At 49.5% G+C, this 21,042-nt stretch overlaps 2 protein-coding genes and 1 long non-coding RNA gene across 3 annotated transcripts; 1 reads left to right on the top strand and 2 right to left on the bottom strand.

Moving 5' to 3' along the window:
* Positions 1–131: 131 nt before the first annotated feature.
* UNC119B (unc-119 lipid binding chaperone B) lies at positions 132–7,718 on the bottom strand. Its single transcript, XM_071762926.1, has 6 exons — positions 6,533–7,718; positions 6,157–6,395; positions 5,415–5,528; positions 4,817–4,928; positions 4,413–4,585; positions 132–3,520 (listed from the first exon to the last, which is right to left on the bottom strand). Exons 2-6 carry the CDS (start codon positions 6,353–6,355, stop codon positions 3,408–3,410), a joined length of 711 nt encoding a protein of 236 aa, XP_071619027.1. The 5' UTR covers positions 6,356–6,395; positions 6,533–7,718; the 3' UTR covers positions 132–3,407.
* Positions 7,184–8,990, top strand: LOC139805015 (uncharacterized). The gene is made up of 2 exons (XR_011729642.1): positions 7,184–7,272; positions 7,694–8,990. It is a non-coding gene; the product is annotated as an uncharacterized lncRNA (long non-coding RNA).
* Positions 7,948–20,236, bottom strand: MLEC (malectin). The gene is made up of 6 exons (XM_071762922.1): positions 19,982–20,236; positions 16,462–16,640; positions 14,979–15,155; positions 14,762–14,819; positions 12,234–14,023; positions 7,948–12,196 (listed from the first exon to the last, which is right to left on the bottom strand). Exons 1-5 carry the CDS (start codon positions 20,184–20,186, stop codon positions 13,794–13,796), a joined length of 849 nt encoding a protein of 282 aa, XP_071619023.1. The 5' UTR covers positions 20,187–20,236; the 3' UTR covers positions 7,948–12,196; positions 12,234–13,793.
* Positions 20,237–21,042: the final 806 nt, after the last annotated feature.

The raw sequence follows: 21,042 nt of genomic DNA, 5'->3' as shown, positions 1-21,042 counted from the left end.
CCATATAACAAAAGATGACCTTCCTTCACAAGGTGCAGTATATATTCCTCAGTCAATCATGAAAACAGCTGTCCGGGAAGCTTGCTTGCATGGATCCAAAGCACTTGGCTCAAAAAAGAAGTGAAATAGAATTCCTGGTCCTAAAAGGACAAATACTGTAAAGATTTAATGTAAGTTTGTGGGTTTGGTCCCTTTATGGGTTTTTGGGTGGTTTTTTTTGGTTGGTGTTTTGGTTTTTTTAATAGCAGAACACAGTATGATCCCAATTCTTTTCTCTTTCCAACTCAACACATGATCTGAGAGAACCTGTCTGCACAAATCCTTTTCTCTTGCTCAAACTTTAACCAACACTGAAAGCATCTCCCTTGCATTCAGCACCTGGCTAGGACACAGCATCCACCTGACAAGGACAAGGTCCTACTGGAAGTTCTTCCTAGCTCACTGGCATGATTAGCTTTGATCCCTGATTAAAGCATCAGAGCACAAAACACAGAAGGAAAGATACTCTGTGAAACCAGGTTTACCAATTACATTATCCCTGCCACACAGAGAAGACACTTTATGGAAAGTATATAAGAGAAAAGAAACCTTAGGGAAGCTGCCAAGGTGGGAACAGAAGTTTGGAAATCCCTGACTTCAACCTTTCCAGTGCTGGGTTGCCCTCTTGTAGAGACTCCTTTTTTTCCTGCAGCTCATCTTTTGGGCAAAGACCTTCTAATTTAGCAAACCAAAAACATTCAGCTAGAAACTGAGGGGTGCTACTACTGCCTGCAAGTCTTCTGATTGTCCTCCAGTTTTTTTTCTTATTGCTGAATAGCTGATACATTCACCGATGGGAAAGCAACTGCTTCAATGCTTTTTTCTCATCACTCCTGGCAGAGGTACTGGCTGAAGACAGGAATCCACATTGCTATAGGCATCAAATGTCTCATTTACACCGGGCAGAGTGCTCTCCTGCTGTCAGCCGCCTTCTGCAAAGCAGCTGCTAGATGGCACTCACACCCCTACACAGCCCCCGACCGTGCAGAGCCGCATGTTGACTGCTACAAACGGCTCACACAGTTGGTATTTGCATACAGTAATTTCTGGTGCTCACTCTGGCAACAGCCTGTCTTCCTTTTAAGAACCTTTATGCAGTGACATAGAAAACAGATGGGAATCATCCAACTCATGAAAAGCAAGAGCTGGCTTCATACAGAAAATATGATAAAAGTAACGTTTAAAGGCACGTGGATTTATACTACATACAAATTGATCTCAAGAATGTAAAACTTCCCAGAAAATAAGTAGCAGGCTCTTCAGACACTATCCTGAGAATCTCGGAACACTTTAGGATGAAAAAAACACTTCTGGGCAGTTCTGCCTTATCACCTGTGCTTCCACTAAAACAAATGTTTCCCACCTCACCATCGTGCCACAAGGCCTTCTGAAGACAATCACTGCAAGAGACATCTCAAGCTTTACAAGTAGCTTCAACTAATTCTGAGCTAACTAAACAAGATTGTCCAAGTGCTGCTGGAGATGCTGGAGGGGACTGATGGTAGCATAATTGTTCTTCATCTTTCAACCAGGCAGACCTTGCCCCTCCACATTCCCAAGACATTTGTTGTGGTTGGCTCCAGATTAATGCTCCACCCAGAACAGGTCATTTGTTGTGGTTAATCATAATTAAATATCTTCCCAAGAGCTGGAAATTCTTTCATGGCTGCCACCTCACATACTCTCACTGCTTACCCTGCTGGGCCAAAGTTAACGTCATTAATCTGTGAGGTAAAGGCAGTGGTTTCCTACTGCTGTCTATGCATTAACAGGCTCCAGGCTCTGATCCCCACTGCATTTAGTCCTGCTAAAACATAAACTGTGCTGAACCTTACACTTAACACAGCAGGTAACCAACTGGATCCACCAGGGAATTAGATTTCAACCGTCTCAAGAAAAAAGTGGAACTAATACTAGAAAATGTCTCTGGTCTAGACACAACTGACCAGCCCAGCATGGGAACAGGAACAATGCCAGTCTTAAGAGTCAGCAAAATAGGCAAAAAAAGGTTTTGTTAGCAGAGATTTTGCATGATGAGGAGCTGGGCCCCAGCATGGCTGCTGGGAAGACACGGATCTACTCACCACATGATGCCATTTCCTACTGCCAGACCCAAACATAGGTGAAACATATCCCCTGATCTGGCAGTAACTCAGCAGAACTTCCTATACCATAAGTAAGCAGCTAAGCAGGCAAAGCAGTGATGGCAGCTCAGTTGAAGAAAACTTATGTCAATTCTCAAACTGTAAGAATCCCATTCTGTAACACTGAGTGATTTGACCTGAGAAGCTTTTAGATACTAATACCTCAACTGCAACAAAGCAAATGAGCTGAGAACACCACTGCCTGTCATATCATCCAGTTTTAAAAGTATAGAGATTGAAACCTAGGAAGTTATTGCTTCCTACACATTTCTAAGTGATTTTCCACATTCTTCCTTTCTACTGTAAGCCCCACTAGACCGATGCCTACCCTCCACCCAAGCAAGACTGACAATATGCTGTCCATCTAAAAAGCAGTACAGGCCACAGCAAGAGCCAGAATTCCTACACAAAGGAAAACAGGAGAAATGGTAAATATATCGATTAAGTTCTGCTATAAGGTTGACCCCTCAGCTGCAAAATTCAATATTTTGCTCTGAAGAGCTCAAATGGAAATGCTATCAGACTGACTCAATGACCAACCTTGATGAAGCCCCTATTACCTCCTATTACCTATCTGCAGTGAAATCTCTAACAAGACAGAGATCAAGCTGTTCTCAAGGGCCTGGAGGCAGAAGGAAGGTTCCTGCATTGCTTAGAAGCTGAATTTGTCTCTTATTTTATCTTTCCCACTGGAGAATATTGGGATGCACCCTAAAAAGCCATGTCAGCCATACTACAAACTAAACCACTGTGCACTAAATAGATGATCTATCCAACCAGAGATCTGCTCTTCAGGCATCACTGGCTACTTGAAGGGGGAAGATTCCTGCTAAGAAATAGCTTACCCAAACAATATGACTTCTTGAAAGAGGGTAGTCACCCAACAGGTGAAACATCAAATGCACTAGAAGTGCAACCTAACTATAAAGACTGTAACAGCAAGAATGTTCTAACAGTGCCTCTGATCCATAACCTAACTAAGGGACCAGAAGGTAATTGGAAATAGTGAGTGAGAGGCACAATATGTTTGGTGCCAGACAGAGAAGTGTTGCAGGGAGATTTCCATTACTTCCATGAGCTGTCGTCTTTGTTTCATGTTTTTCAGCCTCGTGTTAAGACGAAAAGGTTTGGCAAGAAGCCTTGTTGCACGAGACAGCAACTCCAGTCCAGCCCTGGACATCGGAATGGTTAATGGTATCACAGCATCCAGCAGACACAGAACAATTACTGTCCTCCGTTGTAAGCATAATCAGCCTTGTTGTGCATAATCAACTTGTTGTCCACAAAGTAAAAGCTGTCTGAGCGGGTCTCGTATGGATTTTCAACCATCAGACGGACTGTGAAAGAGAAAGCTCAATTACATTCCAAAGCCTGCCACACTCCACTGGGCAGCACATGGTCAGAAAGAAAAGGACTCTGCCATTCTGCTGGATTTACCAGGTTGATGCCCTGTGCTACACAAGTAAAGGAAGCAAACCACTCTGCTGAGTGTGCTTCAAAAGCTCTGGCCTGCCCCTTCTTGTTCTTTCTATTCACAAGACAAGTGCTGTCAAAAGCAAAAAAATGGGGATGGAGTAATCTCACACAAGGGAACCTTAGAAACTGTTGGAGCCACCACTACAGCAGAGCCACAATCACATCTGTAAGCAGAGAGGTAGCAAGCATTCCCAACAAGTACACAGGCAGGGTACAAACTCTGCACCTTCTCCCACACCCAGGTAGCCACAGATGGGCCCACATGCTCCCGCTCTATCCACCCCCCAAGCTCAAACATACCCCCTACAATGGATATTTGCAGAGATCTTGGTAGGCTCAAGAACACACCTCTCGGAGAAGAACTGGTTCTGTTTCAAAGCAGGAGGCTCAAGCCATAACCAGCATGTGCTGAAAACAGATGCATGGCTACCAAGAGAACCCTTTTTCAGGGTTTTGTTGTCTTCTGGGCTATGCTATTGGGCAACAGTCAGGTAAACCTTGTGACTCTAATCAGTTCTTACAGCCTGTGACTTGACAACACAGTTGTCTTAGGCTTTAATTTTCAAAGAACTTGCAGCCCAAATCTGTAATTCAGTCAAGGTTACACACAGCTTAAACTAGGAATCTGCATCTATCTATTCCTGTCCTACTCATCCCAGTCACAGCTTCTTTCACAAGCAGAGAGAGGGAGAAAATGAGCATATGCACATACACAAACAGAACACAACTCAGTGTGAGAAAGGAGATACTTACTAAGGTCTTCTGAGAGCTGAGGGAATTCGTAGATGTGTTCACATGTGTTCCTGCTACTGGGAATGCAGAAGCCAAAATCAAAGTCAAAGTTCTTCAGCAAGCGATCTCGGAAGTAATGTCTCTCAATCATTCGAAAGTTTGACACCGGTTTTTCTCCAACTGTGAATTCCACTCTGCAAAAAAGCAGGAAAGAAAAGCTAAGATGACACACCACCCTTCCTATTGGGAAGAACGATGTCTTGGACCCAAGGCTACCTAAGTATCCAACAGTGCATTCCAGAGACACTTTGATATTTCTAGTGTAAGATGGGTTCTCTGTAGTCTTTGACTCAGCTTTGCTATAAACTGTCATGCAACATTGTAAACACCTGGTTCTCCCATTTTTTTTATAAACTCATACTCACGTTGCACCAACAGTCCGGAGGCGGAGAAATGCTGGGGTGAACTGGTAGCGGACAAAGCGGCCTGCACTAGCATCCAGCTCACTGTTGTCATCTTCATCCTCATCATTGTGCTCTAGAAAACACACCAGCTCAGAGTTATTTGGCTAACAGAGTATCACATAAGGTATTGCTGGCTAGTGGGTATATCAGGACAAACTATTACTTGAACTGAAAGGTGGCACTAAATTGAAAGGGTAATAATTGGTCTGAGATTCATACTGGCACTAAGTAATAAAGATATGCTATGGCAGTTGGCACAGTCTTGGTGGCTCCAGAGCTGCAAGCACCCTTAACCCACACAGGATATTCCCCCTTGCAATTGCCAAAACACATGAAAGAAACTCTGAACCATAACCAGCCACCAAAGGAAGACTTGTCAACAGTACTTCCCCATCTCATAATAATCACTTCACATTTCTATGACAAGTTTTTCAGCAGAGGTAAACTCAGGCATTTAGTCAACAGGACATATCAAAGAACCTTTCTGCTTGGGTCCTGCAGTGCAACTTCTTGGCTCTCTGAGTCTCTTTAGCCTCCCTGCAATGTTAGCATGACATACCTGAAGGAGATGGCTTTGCAATTTCAAACAGCACAGTTCCAGTTTCAAGGTCCCGGATCTTAAATCTGGTGAAGTCAATGTTGTAAATGTTGTCCTCAGGTTTGCATAAATAATCTAGAAGAGAAAGAAACATACAGTAACATTTTAAAAAAACGCTGAGCAATTACCACAGAAATTTCTTCTTTTGCTAGCCCCAGTCCATTGAGATACATAGTGCAAGTTGTTTTGCAGAGGCTTCAGGAACGCGAGGCAAAATTGAGGCAATAAGAAACAAAGGCACACTAGGTGCCAGGTAGCACAGCGAGAAAAAGAAGAGCTCGACAGAAAAGCAGAGATCAGCAACTCAGAGGAAAAACAAAACAATAAAAAAGAAAAAAGAAAAAAAAGGGGGGGAAAAATCCCATACACACCAAAAAAATCCAAACCATCACAAACTTTCTGGAAGTTTTAACAAAGCTGAAGGCAGGAGCACACCGCGCTGCTGCAGCCAGCACCGGACAAGGCGCACACTCCTCAACCGGTCCCAACGCCGGGGCACCGGCTGGCAGCGCTCACCGGCCCGATGCACCCCCGCCTCTCTCCCCTCCGTCCCAGGGCGAGGGGACAGCCCGACCCCGACCCCTCCGCCCCGGCCCTTGGAGGATGAACGGAGCAGCGCGGGGCCATGCCCGCCCCGGCCCGCCAGACCCCGTCCGAACGCCCCCTCCCCGGGCCCGACGCTCCCTCCCCGTCCCGCACTCACTCTCCGTCACCCGGCACAGCCCCAGGACGTGCTCGGGCCGGACGGTCTCCAGCGCCAGCAGCTCGGACTCGGTCCAAGGTGTCCGCGGCGCCGTGTCGGCCGAGCCGCGCCGCCCCCGCAGGCGGCTGAGGGCCCCCCCGGTCCCTGGCGGCGGTTTCTTCTCCGGCCCCGCCGCCGCCCTCGCCTTCGAACCGCTCATGGCCCCGCCGCGCCAAGATGGCCGCCGCCGCCCTCGGTAGCTATGGGAGCGAGGGGCGGGGCGGCGGGTCAGGGGGCGGGGGGCTGCCTGGCAACGAGGGGGCCCGAAGCGAGGGGGTCCCCGCCACCTCCGGGGCCGAAGGAGGGGCCACCCCAGAGCCGCGTCGCGAGTACCAACCTGGCCGGCGTCCTCGTCCCGGGGCGGCAGCACCTTCCTCCCGGGGCTCCAGAGAGCGGGCGGATAGCAGCGGGGCAGGCCGGGCGGAAGAGCCAGGAGTTACCTGGGGAAGAGAGACACAAAACCCAAACAAAAGCACCCACTCCCTCGCCCCAGCAGCACCCTTCCAGCTGTCCCCGGCGCCGGCAGCACCCAGGAGGCGGGAGATGCGCTCTTCGCTGCGCAGCGGGGGCACCCGGGTCTCCCGTTAATTAGATCACGGTCTGAATCCCGCAGCGTAGTGGGTAATTACAGAGAGCGGTGTCCCCCAGAGAGCCCCGGTCTTTTTAAAGAATGGTGACAAGCACTTTTCAGGACGCAGCTACGAGCCGGCGCGGTGTCAGCAAGGGGATGCCATGGAGTTCACGCCACAGCTGCTGTCCCCAGGGAGCTGAGACACAGGCAGGGGCAGGAACAGTAACAAGACTCTGTGCCCCGACAAAAGTCGCCCAGGGTGTACCTGTACCCTGCCAGGCTCTCCCGGGGCCAGCCAGACTCCCAGCTGTGCCACTGTCACCCCCACCCCGGGCTCCGTGTGACAGTGGCAGAGGTCAGATGAGTCTCCTGAGCCTGGCACGAGGGACTGGGGAGGTCCAACAGGAGCATCACACCGAAGAAAGGACACATTTCTTCAACCCACCAGCTTGCAGTAGGCACTGAAGAGCCCCTAAGAGTTACCTCCAGCCATTCAGGGAACTGAGGTAAGCACAAGAAACATCTGCGTCCTCTTTTCAGACTCCAGCCAACACTCAACACGCTCAAGATGACTGGAAACAGATTCAGAGCAGTGGTTAGTGACGTTTACTGCTGTTTGTAAGCAGCACACGCCTGCTACTGCCAACCAAATGCTATTTCAAACAAGCCTGTCCATGCCAGTGCTCCCAAATCCTCCATGGCAGATGAGGTTCAGTCCCTCCAGTCCTTGCCCTAGGAAAGGCAGACCAGGGGCCTGGAGTACCTTATCACCTGAGAGCAGGCACCTAGAGGAGGAAGGTGCCACCTTCTCTCTGCTCCAGCTACAGACCCTTCTGACCACCTCTGACACAGTTTCAATCTGAAATCGGGGCAGCTTGCAAAACCCCAGAAAGCTGATTACATCTCTGGTGCTCCTGACCTGAGCAGGAAGCAACAAAGTCCATTATCAACACTTCTAAGAGGATGTCGAACCGTTCAACTTGCACTGAAATCACCCAAAACAACCAGCAAGAGAGCAGCAGAGCTGTACCGGAGGCAGGCAGGCAGCGGCAGGGAGAGGCTCCGGGCTGCAGCAGTGGTGGGATCACAAACTGCACCTCCAGCCTGCAGTGCTGCCAGCCACGGGCACAAGGCAGAGGGGGCTCCTCCACCACTAGAAAAGAGGGACCACCTCATCCAAGTGACAATATAATTCTGTTTTATTTTCCTTTCACACACTGCTGGTTAAAATCGCCAGGCAGTAGATTTCAGAACATTCCCTCAACCGAACATCCTGGGGAAATTAAAAAATAAAACTGCTACCATGTACCAAAAATAAAATAACCCACCCACACATCTTTTCCCCCCAAACTAGTCCTTGCAAAGCCAATGCAATCAGAAATAGGCATCTGTGCTTTTCACCCAGGGCACAAGCTTGCTGCAAATCAAACTAAAAAAATGTCACTGCAAGTTGTTATAACACAAAGCAATGGACAGTAAAATAAAAAATCCTCCCTAAAGACCCCTTGCTACTGGCGACAAGTACAGATGAAGATCTCTCCCCACAGTGTTGAGCCATTACAGACAACTTGGACCTGAAACTTCAAGTAGTTTGTGATGTGTCCTTAATGCCAGCAGCATGGGTCATTTCCAAGTGTCCCAGGCACTATACAGCCAGGAACTACAGAGCAGTAGGACCATCTGCCAATGTTAAAAGCTGCTACCATTATGGGATCCAAACATCACTGTCACCTGCCCAGCATTTCACAGTACTGGCTACTGCCTCCTGCCACAAAGCACAAATCCTGCCTCTGCTCTCAGGTTCTCCAAGGCTGCTTTGCCAACCTGGCTGTTTCTCAAATGAGAAAGCCCTGAACACACAAAGACCCCGTGGAAACCACAAAAAATTCAAGACCCCACTTGGCAGCAAGTTTCCAGACACAGCTTCCCTCCAGGGCCTGAGCTCACAGAACAGCCCTGGTAGCAGAGGCAAGCACATCCTCACTACATGTGACTGGAAACAACTCCAGGGCAGAGATCCCACATTTCCCACATTCACACTCTCCCCAGTTAAACTGGTTCAAGCTGTAATTTGCCCCTTGCCTTGAAAACTCCATCACACAAACTCTTCAGCAGAGACCTTAATGCTCGGAAAAGATTATTCATATTTTCCAGTAATCTAGCACTGTTCTAGGAGGGAGGAAAGCACTTCTGTTTTGTTATTATTTTTACTTTTTTTTTTTTTTTATAAAGCACTTTTCTGGGGGAAAAAAATATCAAAACCTATCAATAACCTGCAGTAGCATCCCACTGATAAGCCTGGGGACAGTGTCACCACATCCCTCCCCCTCCCACATCTTTCCCCCGAATCTCCAAAAATAGTATTTAATATACAGCAATAAACTCTGAGCAAACCAGAGTCCTGGAAGACATGGACCTGCCTTCACCTCTCCCACCCAGCCCAGCACCATTTCAGTTCAGTTGCTACTATACTCCTGGGACAAATCTGTTTGGATCCAAGGTGAAAGGCACACACCCCAGCCCTGCTGGGCAGTGTGCGAAGCAGGGGTGCAGCACATTCATATAAACACCCCTCTGAGCCTTCACAGCTCCAGCCTGGTGTTGTGTTTGTGCCATTGAGAATACTTGTCTGAGCCCATTTGAGACCAGCCCGTGAGGACAGACTGGTGGAACCAGGCCGACGTTAAAAAAAGCATCCTTGAATTGTATTAGACTTTGGCGTTTGTTGTGGAGATGCAGAAGAGCCAGTAGGTAAATTAGCTCAGTGCTGGCCCAGCTCCCATTTCCCTTGGATTCTGAGCAAGGATATTTCCCTCCCTGTCACATAAGTGCAAGAAGCAGACAGATCTCACCCATACTGGAGCACCAAACAGCCTGAAACACTTGGTACCTCACAGCTGCTCAGAATCTCTCACATCAAGTGCTGATGCTGCTCTGCTGGTCCTCTCCTTCCTCCTTCTGTTTTCTACCACAGACAGGCCTGTTGAGCCCAGGCTTCCATGTTCCTGACTATAGCAAACCCCATTTCAACTTAAAGGTAGACCAAGGCACAAAGCACAAGTCTCTTACCTGTTCAAACCCAAACAGTGTGGGTCAAGCCCTTGGTGAGTGAGCTGGGATGCAGGACCCCAAGCCACACTGCACACAGAAGCTGTAAGCACCACACAACAACCAGGACCCAGCTGTGACTCACTGCAGACACGCAGGCACCAGACTGTCTGGAAGTTCTCCATCCTGCCTTTGGGAGATTTCTAGGGCAGACCAGACCTGAAGGAGCTCTTCCAGTTCTGTGCCCTGCTAGGTTTTTTTCCCCATTGACCTCCAGGGCTGGAACCAAAGATATGTGCAGCTCCCTGCTTCAGCTGTGACTTCTGGAGCTGGCATCCAGGGACATCGAGACAGTTCCCAGTTGATCACAGGGGCAGGGAATGCCTGTCCCTTGGGGAAAAAGAAAACCAACTCTGAAGCTCCTTAAAAAAGACAAGCTTCTTCAAATAGACTTTCATTCAAAGCCTGTGAGGAAGGCACGAAAAAGAGACAGGAATTAATTTGGCTTTCTGCTCACTGCCACCTGGGACACTCAAAAGAGTCGGAGCTGTTGTTCTAGTCACACAAAGAGAAGGGGAAAATGGCCTGGCTTTGAGGTACAAAAGGAGGAGCTGATGACAGGGTAGTTAAAGTAGACTTTGGAACTACTACCCTGAGGCTGGATCCAGGCCCAAAAATGAGATCAATGGTGTCATCTTCCCTTTTTCAAGGGGAAGCTTTAATAAACTGTCTTATCTGCCCTCTCAACACAACTGCTTCACAATTCAAGCCAGGGTCTGTTGTGACCCAGCTCTCCACACAGCTGCACAGGGACATGCACTTCATCTGTTTGATGCTGGCTGTCACAAAGCACAAACAGGCTTGTCTCTAACTGGTCTCAGTTAAACAGCACCTTGGATATTCCCACAAACACCTGTGGTGGAAAGCTACAGCCAACCTAAGCTTTCTTTCCCTGGTCAGGCCCAGGTACTCACTGTGCCCATTTAGCTGGCTTGCAGATGCCAAGAGATGACAAGGGGAGCCAGCCTGAGTATGCCACTCCCAGCCAGATGCTGACTCCTTAACCTCTACCATCCTCTGGTGTTCCCACATTCTTTGTTTGAAGGCTCCTTCCAAGGCAAACCTGGAAGCCCACGAACAAGGAAAATTACACAGCACTATGACAGAGTCAGGAACCCCTCAACCACCAGCTTTGTAGTGACAGAGATGCATAAAACCAGAACCAACTAAACCGAAGACATGAAGGATGAACTGTTCTTACTCCCTATTCTTATTCAAATAAGACAAATTCATTTGAACTGAGCAACTGGAACATAACAGATCACACCCTGCACAGCTTTGCCTTAGGGCAGATGATGGCACCAAATGGATGCCCTAGCTGCCAGGAGAGGCAGAAATCTTGTCTCCAACTTCTGCACACCTAAATGCACACCCTTTCTCTCATGCTAGTCAAGGTGCAGAGATTACTGGGTGAGCCACAAGAAACTGAGTAATTCCTTGCTTCACGGATGCTCAAATAAAATGCAGTCTAAAAGGCCTGGAGGAAAAACAGCCCCTCACAGAGAAGCCTACTTTCAAGCCCAGGTTCTTTGCTTAACAAATCAGCAGTTTATGCTTCTCAAAACTGATAAGATCTAAATGTCTCCATGCTCCAGTAACAATCCTAAAAACTGCAGAATCTCTGCAGGCACCACTACCAAACAAAACAGAGTTCATATTTTATAGGAGTTTTATAAGTACTAGAATTTTAGCAGCAGCTAAAAGATGAAGCAGACAATGTCAAGCTGACCACCTTTTCATCCTAAGATCTGTTCTTAAGATCTGCTCCTCCTAAAGCATAGGTTCTTGTTCCAGTGAGGCAAAGACCCTCTTGCTTCTCCCAAAATGACTGTTACCACTCATGCAATTGGAGAGGAGGTAATTAAGGTCCTAGTGCTTGCTTTTTAGCTCACAGACAAAGAATTAGGGTCAGGGCTACAGCAGTGATCAGAAAGGCAAGGGCTCAGTGCTCTGACACCTGCCCCAACTTCAGTTCTGGAGCTCAGGAGCTGACAGCTCATATCACAGCTTGAGGGTTAGAAGGAAATGAAGACTTCAGCTGTTTGGGCCAAGCTGAGCAGAAAGGCTGCTCCTCCAATTTCCAGAAACTAGGGAATTCTGCTGACCCTTTTCAGAAAGACTGAGACACTGCTAGGGATCAAACACACAAAAAAACCACTCAGAAAACTCAGGCCCAGGGAACAGCAGCACAGAGGATACCGCTGGGTGCAACTGCTTTGGGTGGAGAGAGCACTTCCAAGAACAGAGACAGCATGAGGTAAAGTGTTCTGCAAGCACACAGATCACCAGAATTAAAGCTGATTCAAAAGAACCCAGCCATGACTGGGCCAGATCATGCTCCAGAACACAGAATCTGTGCCTGGGCCAGATCATGCTCCTGCCACCCAGAAATGCTAAACACATCAGAGGCCAAGACCATGGGAAGGCAGCACGGGAGCTTGCAGTTCTGGATCAGGAGCAGAGAGGGCTTTTGCTCTGCTGGCACACATTCTGCATGTGGAAACAGAAGTCTCCTGCAGAAATATCCCCAGGAGCAAGCAGGTGACTTTGTCTCCAGCATTCTGCTGGAGTGAGATTTTTGAACAGATTGCCCAGAGATGTAGATACCCCCTTCCTGGAGGTATTCAAGGTCAAGCTGGATGAGACCTTGAGTAACCTTGTCTAGTTGAGCTGTCCCTGCCCAACGAAAGAAGGTTGGAGCAGATTACATTTATGGTCCCCTCCAACCTAGGTCAGTCTATGATTCCAGTTCTCTGGAGGGCAACAAACCACCTTCCTCTACAGTACTGAAATGCTGGACATCTGCCCCTTCACCACAGGGCTTTGACAAGCAAAAGGCTGAGCTAACTGAAGATATCAACCAACTCCACTGCATTTCCACTGCTGGCAGGCCTGGTGCCTACGACAGGCAATGAGCACACAGAGAGAGCACCCATGAGGTTGCTCTGCTCTGTCCTACAGCACAAGTAGTTCACAGACCCAGGACAAGGGAGGGAAGCTAACTGCTGGGAAGGCCAAGGATCAAGTCCAGAACCTTCTCTCTGATTCTCAGCTTCTTCTAAAGAAGAGATCACTTGCTATAAATGGCAAAACAAGGAACTGGGATTAAAATTAAACCTTTGAAAATAAAAGAATATTAAAGGAAACAAAAGCCATAATCAATACAGAAAACAAGTGCATCTGATCAGATGCTAACAACATCAGCCTTTCACAGGCTACAGCAGAATCCCTCTGCAATGGATCTAACGTTACAATTGCCAGACTAGGAAAGTCTCTCCTAACCGGTGCAGCACAATCAGGCCAGTTAAATCCTTCTGCTCCTGGTGCAGTTTGCACTCCTGGGAGGGGAACCTCTCCACAGCAGCTGAGCTGCTAGCTGGAGTCTTGGTGTCTTTATGCAGGTGAGTACCATACATCGTGTTGCACGCATTCAGGGAGATGCTGAGCCAGGCTCCATAGTCCTCAGTAACCCAACAGCACAACACTTCCGAGCTCCTGGACAAAACGTGTACCCAGGGCTGTCTTTAGGAGCTGCTTCCCTGCTCAAGGAACCGCATTCCACCCTGTAAAGGCAGAGATCTTGCAGCACGTGGCTTTCTCTGCTAGCATCACCTTCCAACAGCCCCATACACAGAGAACGAGGACTCGTTTTACTCTTGGATGCCCCAGGGAGGATTGGAGGCTGCACATGGTGCAAGGGCCTTGCTGCTTGCTGGCAAGGGGAAGGTAAGCTCCTTCTTACCTGGACCTGCTATTCATTCCAAATGAATCATCTTTTTTTTTTTTTTAATCTTTTTTCTTTTTCTTTTTTTTTTCTTTTCCTTAAATTATGAACAATATGGAGAAATTGAAAGCAACCGTGTTTGGTCCAACTCCTTCCCTCCCAGCCCCTTGGCTGATGCTCTTGTGGGGCTTGCTCTCACAACCGGCAGAGGCAGAAGAGGGTAGGAATGAAGACACCAAAGGCCACCAATATAGGAAACATGAGGCTGCTGTTGTCCGAGGCATAGGGGTTTGGTGTGCGTGGGCCTGACTGAACCCGGTTCTTATTTGCCTGTTTTTTAACACTGGAGCCTTCATCATATTCATCTTCATCATCATCTTCCTCTTTTTTCTCCAGACCCGGGTGCGGCTGCAGCTTTGGAACATCTGTTGGACAAGACAAAAGGTTGCAAGGAAGCAGGATGTAACCTAACTAATCACCCAGGCCACCCCATCCCTCTCTTCCAGACCCAGCATGTGCAACAGCAACAGGACACCTGACACCACATCACCACAGCCAGAGCACTCCAGAAACAGGAGTAGCCTGGCCAGTAGTAAAGCAAAGTGATGCCATGGTCCTGAACCTCCCCTGTTCAGGAGCTAGAAGGGCTCAAACTCCAGCACAGACTTATAAAGAAGATGATAAAAAGTTATGGACTTTTCTAGCACTCTCCACTGCTATCCTGAGGAAATACCTTGTCCTCAAGCTGAGAAGGTAAACAAAGCTCCAGGTAAGAAACACATAACTAGTAGCTAAAAGATCTCTGTAAATTACTTGTCTCTAGGGCTGCTGCTCACATCCAAGGCCAGAGGGAATTTATCTACAGCTGGTAGCTGTAGCTATAAGGTAAGACTGGCCACGTGTTCCCTTCTTCTCTACCCCATACACAGGAACTTCATAACTAAACTGATTTTTCTTATTCCAAAAATGATGCAGCTTTGTGCACTTGGAAGAGTAGAACACTACACACCTATTTCATTCTGCAGCTGCACTCTGTGGGAACTTGCTGAAAGATAAACAGTTTTGGCAGAGGTGGGTCAGCAAAAGCTATGATCTCATGGTCTGAGAAGCAACAGGCTGCTCTCCAAGAGGGACGAGCTTTCTGGCTCAAAAACTGTGCTTACCTTCCACTGTTCCTTGCAGAATGTATAGGGCACAGATTTTTGGATTGTCATAGTAGCCCTAGAGAAAGCAAGGAAGGAAATCAGTGCTGTAGCTTTGAAGCAAGAAATATTCCCCCCACCTACCATTACCTCACCTCCCCCAACAAACAGCTGCATCACATGGCTGGGGAAAAAGGGGGAAAGGAAGATCAGGGCTCTGCTCAGCAAAGCATAATACCTTTACAAACTCAATGTGGAGCTTCCCTGTGAACGTAGAAACCTCTCCCTGGACACTCAATTTTCCCTTTTTGATACTCATGGGAATGATCTCATCATGAGCTGTGCTGTGTCCAACTCTGTCAAAAATGTCCAAGTCCTTCACCACCACGTGGCCATTCAAGCGAACATCAAATACCTTCAGGGTGGAAGAAATGACAGTGTCAGAAGAGATTCAGGAACATGACAGTTGAGATGGGAACAGAACAAGAAAGGTCTCTTTTGGACTCAGGACCAGAAAGCACTGCAGAAGGCACTTCCCACCACACAGGCACCACTCCCTTGGGAAGGATGCAGAGCCCAAAACCAGCCAAAAGTACAGACACGGAGGCATTAATATTCCTTTCAAGTACCCTGAAATCCAACTTCAGCTTTTAAAATAACCTCTACATATGCTGATGTAGAACTGAGGACAGGGCAATCTTATTCTGGTTTATTTATATTTTTCTTTCACAACTTTCTTTCACCTACTGCCTGGAGACTTGCTCCTACCAGGCACACCGCACCGTAGGGAGTTAAGCCATTTCTAACTAACAGCCTGCAGCAGAGAAGAGGAAACAAGCTGGTGAGGTACACAGGGTTTGAAGCAGGTAAAATGTTGAACTGCTAACCACATCTGTGAATTCAGAGTGAAAGTTCTCCTCAGGGCTGTAATGACTCAAACTTCACTCAGCACCTGGGGAATCCCAGCACAACCACATGAAGGAAGAGGAACCAAAGATGCCTCAGCCCTTCAGTTTAATCTGAGGCTGCTTTTTGTAAGCCAGCCCCACCAGTTTTATTCCCTGAAATACTTTTCTGGCAGGAAGGCAGCACAGTGTTAAGGAGTGGGGCTCTGAAGAAGCTGATGGAATCGGGGGGAAGCCAGACTAAACCACACACCATTTCTTTACCATTTATCATAGGGCTTTGAGGTCTTTGTGCTTCTGCTTCCACATTTGTAGATGAGGGATTTCAGAAGTGGATTTTATTGCTCTATGGAGCAATAAAGTGAGCTGAATTTAACTCTGTGCTTTCAGGATCAGTTTGAACCAGCATCAAGTCTTTTTACACTCATGAAAATTGTTTTGAGTAGGTTTTTTTAACCCAGATCACTTACCTGACTCAACCTCATCCAGCACAAGCATGCTGTCAGGGAGGGAGCAGCTGTTAGGAAAAAGGCAAAACCACTTCCTCTCAAAGCCAGCACAGCTTAAACAGATCATAAAATTCTAGCACTAGTTATGTTTAGTTACACATATTTGTTTGAAAATTTTGTAATGCAGTTTTCCAGGCCCACTGTGGAAGAGAGCTCCAAGTTTCAGAGCCTATGACAGCTCTAGGAACTAAGTTAACCATTGGTGCCTTACTTCACTCCTTTCTCCAGAGCAGCAGAGGCAACCTGGACACGCAGAGTCTTGGCCAGGAACACGCATCAAAAAGAGAAGCAAGAAGCTGTTGTTTACCTTCTGCTGCGACTGTGCAAAGTAGACCTCTGCAAACTTCAACACCAGCACGTAGTCACCCTCCTCTTTGATGGGAACTTCATAGCCAAAGGTTTCCTCATTGTAACGCTCAGTCTGGTACAGAATCTGATCTTCTGCATTGGAGCGCAAGATTGGCAGCTTCATGCCGTAGTCAGAAGCTGGGTTTCAGGCAAAAAAAAAAAAAAAAATAAGTGAGAGGAGGGGTTAGTTTCTGAGGTACAGGGAAGAGAGGCTTTATATACTCTAGAATGCTTAACTCCCTAAGTGGCTGTAGCACTTAGGCCCTGGTCAGACCTGCCTCCCCTCCATGCTCTGACCAGGAGGAGGCACTACTGGAGCAGAAGCCAAGTCCTGTAGAAAACCAGGTCTGGACCTGCTGCAGTCTTAAGAAACAGGAAATTCACTTGCACACAGTTTCAGAAAGAAGAGTCTGTTTCACAGAGTACAGAGCCAAAGAATCTGGCCCTTGACTCCTGCTTCAAAGAGGAAAAACACCTAGAGTATTTTTACAATGTTTCCAAATTAACCAACACTGAGTACAGAACCAAAACAGTCAGTGTAGGACTGACTCGACACATTCATTCAACAGAATTGAGCTTAACAATCGATGGCATCAGGCTACAGAGTCACCCTCCTCAAATGAAAACCTGCGGAATGGCAGAAGGGTGAAAAGTATCAGACATATTACAAACCCCTTTCTTCTCACCACAGCCACGCAATACCTGCTAGCTTGAAGACAGGAAGAAGGAAGCAAGAAAGATACACAAGGGTCTCAATAGCACCAGCAGCTCCATCAGCTGCTGCTCTCACAGTCACCCAGCTGAAATGGGCGCTATCTGCAGGCATCTGAACAGCCCACTGGGAAGGGCCCAAACAACATTCCCAAACAGGACAATACCTGAGAAAAAAAACAGAAATCATAAAATTTGCCTCTTCTCAGTCATTATTTCACTACCCCTACAGCAGCCCTCAAAAGATCCTAACCTGACTTGACATTTTATTGCAACAGGCTGACTGTACAAATGCAAACTGAGGTGTGCCTTGAGAGCTCTGGAATCAAGTAACTCCCCAGCAAGGCAGGGACAGGAGGGGAGGCTGTGGGTACCACCAGCCCACTGGCACTTCAGTCAGAAGTTGATCCTAGAGAAGTTCTCTGCTTCACCTGTTCATCTGCTGCCACTTCCAGCCCCATTTCCATGGGAACAGACACTGCATTGGCCAAGACAAAGCAAGAACTAACCCGGCGCACGTTGCCAAAGATGGAGCCAATGCAAACGAGCCAGAGGAAGTTAATGCCAGTTCTTAGTCTCCTGTTTCACACACAGCTACTCAGGCAATCTTCTGCTTCTCACTACCACTGGAGACTTTAATCACCAGAAATACAGAGTGGAAAGTCTAACCTGTCCTCCCACACAGATATTTTTGGTCAGTTACAGATTACAGTGACAGCAAACCAAGGACTCCACAGAAGTCAGCTCCCATCAGAGGAAAGCCTACATTTAATAGCCAAGAAGGTAACTGGAGAAGAAGATCTGTCACCTGTCTGTCAGAGATCTGCTGACACAGCTCTGGAAGAGGGCTTGATTTCGTGGTGTATGGACAGGTAGCTCACCAAGGGACAAGCAGCATGCACTAAGCTGAGACTCAACTGTGTTTGGCACCTGACTATTCTGTAATTGCCATCAGCACATTTTGTCCCTTAGTGCACAGCATCTGAAGCGGGGCTTGGGGAAAAAAATAAGAAGAAAAAACAAAAAAAAGGCTTTGATTTGCCTAGAGGCAGTATAGCCCAGAAACTGCTATCCCTAGGTTTCCTCCCAGTCAGCCACATATTTCTGCTGCAGCCATTACATGCCTGTCTACAGAGAGGAACTCAGAGTAAAGCGAAACAATGGTGCAATAAAAGGCCATTGATGGAAAAGCAGTTGAGAGCTCAAAGGGGTAAAGTCTCCTCTGCTGTGCCTGGCACCACTGGCTGAAGCAGGATTACTGGAACAGCCTGCTGCTCAGGAGACACCACAGGCTTTCCTCAAAGGAAGAACATGTCACAGTATATTCAAAACAGACCTTTTTTTCTCTTCAGCTCAAAAATAAATTGTTCAAGGCCACAAGGACATTCTCTGGGCTGTCCTACACCAGAGGTCTGCAAGGGGAAGCTGATATACAGCTACCAGTGCACCCTGTGTGACTGGGGCAACATTTTCCACAGGGGTGAAAAACACCTAACAAACAGTATTAATGTTTAAATGTGATCTCCTCTGTATCCTTTAAGCCCAAACGGATCTCCATCCAGGACAGCACACATGTGAGGTAGCTGAATGGCATAGGACAGTCCTCACCATCCTACATGGAAATATTGAAGGTTAGACATAAAAGTCAACTGATAGATCATATTCTCTGCACTGCATCACTCACTTGTAACTGACAAGAGCTGCTCAGCACAGCTCACTTTTCAATACACTTGCAAAGCAACTAAGTTTTGGTGTACCAGTTATCAGAAACGGGGAAAAATTCATATAAACTAAGCATTTTTTCAGGGAAAGTAGGAAAAGGTAACGCAAGTGCAAGTGCAGCATTGGTTATCCATCCTTCCCTACTGGCAGACAGAACCTTTTACTGATTCAGTAGTTAAAGCACCTGATCATACCCCATCTGCCTCTCCTCCTGCTTCAGCCTCTTGAAAACCCTGACGGCTGCTTAGATGAGCAGACCAGTCTGCTGCACCTTCCCCCTCACCAACCCCAGCACCGGGGCTCCCAGCAAGCTCCCAGCTGGGACCGGGCTGCCGGTGGCAGGCATCACCCCGCAGAGTGAACGACTCTGCTGCACAGAGCAGAAAAAGGATGTGCTCACTGCACTGGGAGCACGGCAGGCTGGGCTTCGAATTGGCGGACCTTGCTGTGGAATCTGGGGTCTTTTAGTGGAAAACGGGAAACGAGGAGCCAAGCGACTGCATGCGGCTGGTTTGGCAGCCTGACTGCTCCCGTTGCCTTTCCAGTCGAAATTCCACGCCAGCCCTCGAGGAGCGACTTTCCCTCCGGCATTACACAACGCCATAGCCCGAGGCCGGGAAAACCCGTCCGGAGCCGCAGGGCTCATCCCGCCACCACCGGGGCCCAGGGTCCCCCTCCGCCATGGGGACAGGGGGTGCAGCTCCGGGCCGGGTCCGGCGGGAGGACGAAGGTGGCCGCGGTCCCGGTGGTGGCGAGGCTGGGCCGGTGCTCCCCGCGGGCCTCTATGCCCCCTGGGCGGCTGAGGGAGAACAGACCCCGCCCGCGGGCCTGCCCGGGCCGCCGCAGCCCTGCGGGGAGACCCACGGACCCTCCACGGCGGGGCCGAGGGAGGCGGGACAGAGTCGGGGAGAGTCCCGGAACCCCGCTGATAGAGTCGTGACCCATTGCCACCGGCGGAGCGGAGCGGACCCCGAGAGCGGCTCTCCCGACACCCCCTCGGCGGGCCAGGAGCCTGCAGGGCACCGGCGTGTCCCCCCCGCCCTCACCTCGGCCCACGCGGCCCTCCAGCGGGTCCTTGCGGAAGTGGATTCCATTCACGTCCACATGGGCATCGCCGCCCGCATTGACGGCCCAGACGACGCTGTCGGCGAGGCCGCCCGCCGCGCCCCGCAGCAGCAGCAGCAGCGGCGGCAGCACCAGCAGCAACGAGGGCGGCAGCAGCGGCGCCCCGCGCGCCCCGGCGCCCACCATCTCGGGCTCCCGGCGCCGCGCCCGCCCCTTCCTGCCGCCGCCAGGGGGCAGCCTACCCGGCCGCCGGGGCGGAGCGCGCAGCAGCCAATCCGCGCACAGAAAGGAGAATATTAATTTCCCCCGCGCCTGCCATTAGCCGGCAGGAGGCCCTCATCTGCATATTCATGAGGCGCCGAGCCAATGGGCGGCGGGAGCGGGCGAGCAGTCCCGCTTGAGAGGAAAGGGGATGGCCGCGCGCTGCAGCGGGAGGCGTGGCGGCCAGAGCGGAGCGGGCCGGCTCGGAGCGGGGAGTCGGTCCCTGCGAGCCGGCAGTGCCCAGGGCCGGTACCGCCCGCTCGGGGAGAGGAGAGGAGCGTAGACAGGACCGACTGCCCGGGGAGGAGCGGTGGAGAGCGGTAAGACTTCCGGGCGGACTCTCCGGAGAGGGGACGCAGCCCCGCAAGTTTTCATCAGCGCCGGCCCCGCCCCTCGGCCCGTCCAATCAGGGGGCTCCAGCGCGGCCGGAACGCAAAGTACTGTGGGACAGTGGCGGGAAGCGAGGAGGCCGCTGGGTTGCCCAGGCAACCGACGGCGCTGCCGCAGCACTGGGGCGAAGCGGCACCGGAACCGGCCCGGGCGCCGCGGGCAGCGTCAGGGGACCAGGTTCGGTGAAGCGACTGGGACAGGAGTCGGGGAAATGGGAGCTCCGCTGCTGTCGGGGGCGGCGCCTCGGTACATCCCGGTAGTTTTGTGTGCGCCGTGCTCTGAACAGCAACTCCCGGTACCGGTTCTCTACCTCAAAAAAACCTGCCGCGGATTATGGGAAAAGGCAGCTACCGTGCCGCCCGGTAAGGAGTGAGACGGTGACGTGCAACCC

The sequence above is a fragment of the Heliangelus exortis genome, chromosome 19 (assembly GCF_036169615.1).
Source record: "Heliangelus exortis chromosome 19, bHelExo1.hap1, whole genome shotgun sequence".
NCBI classification, from domain to species: Eukaryota; Metazoa; Chordata; class Aves; order Apodiformes; family Trochilidae; genus Heliangelus; species Heliangelus exortis.
This window is presented reverse-complemented; position numbering and strand designations above follow the sequence as displayed.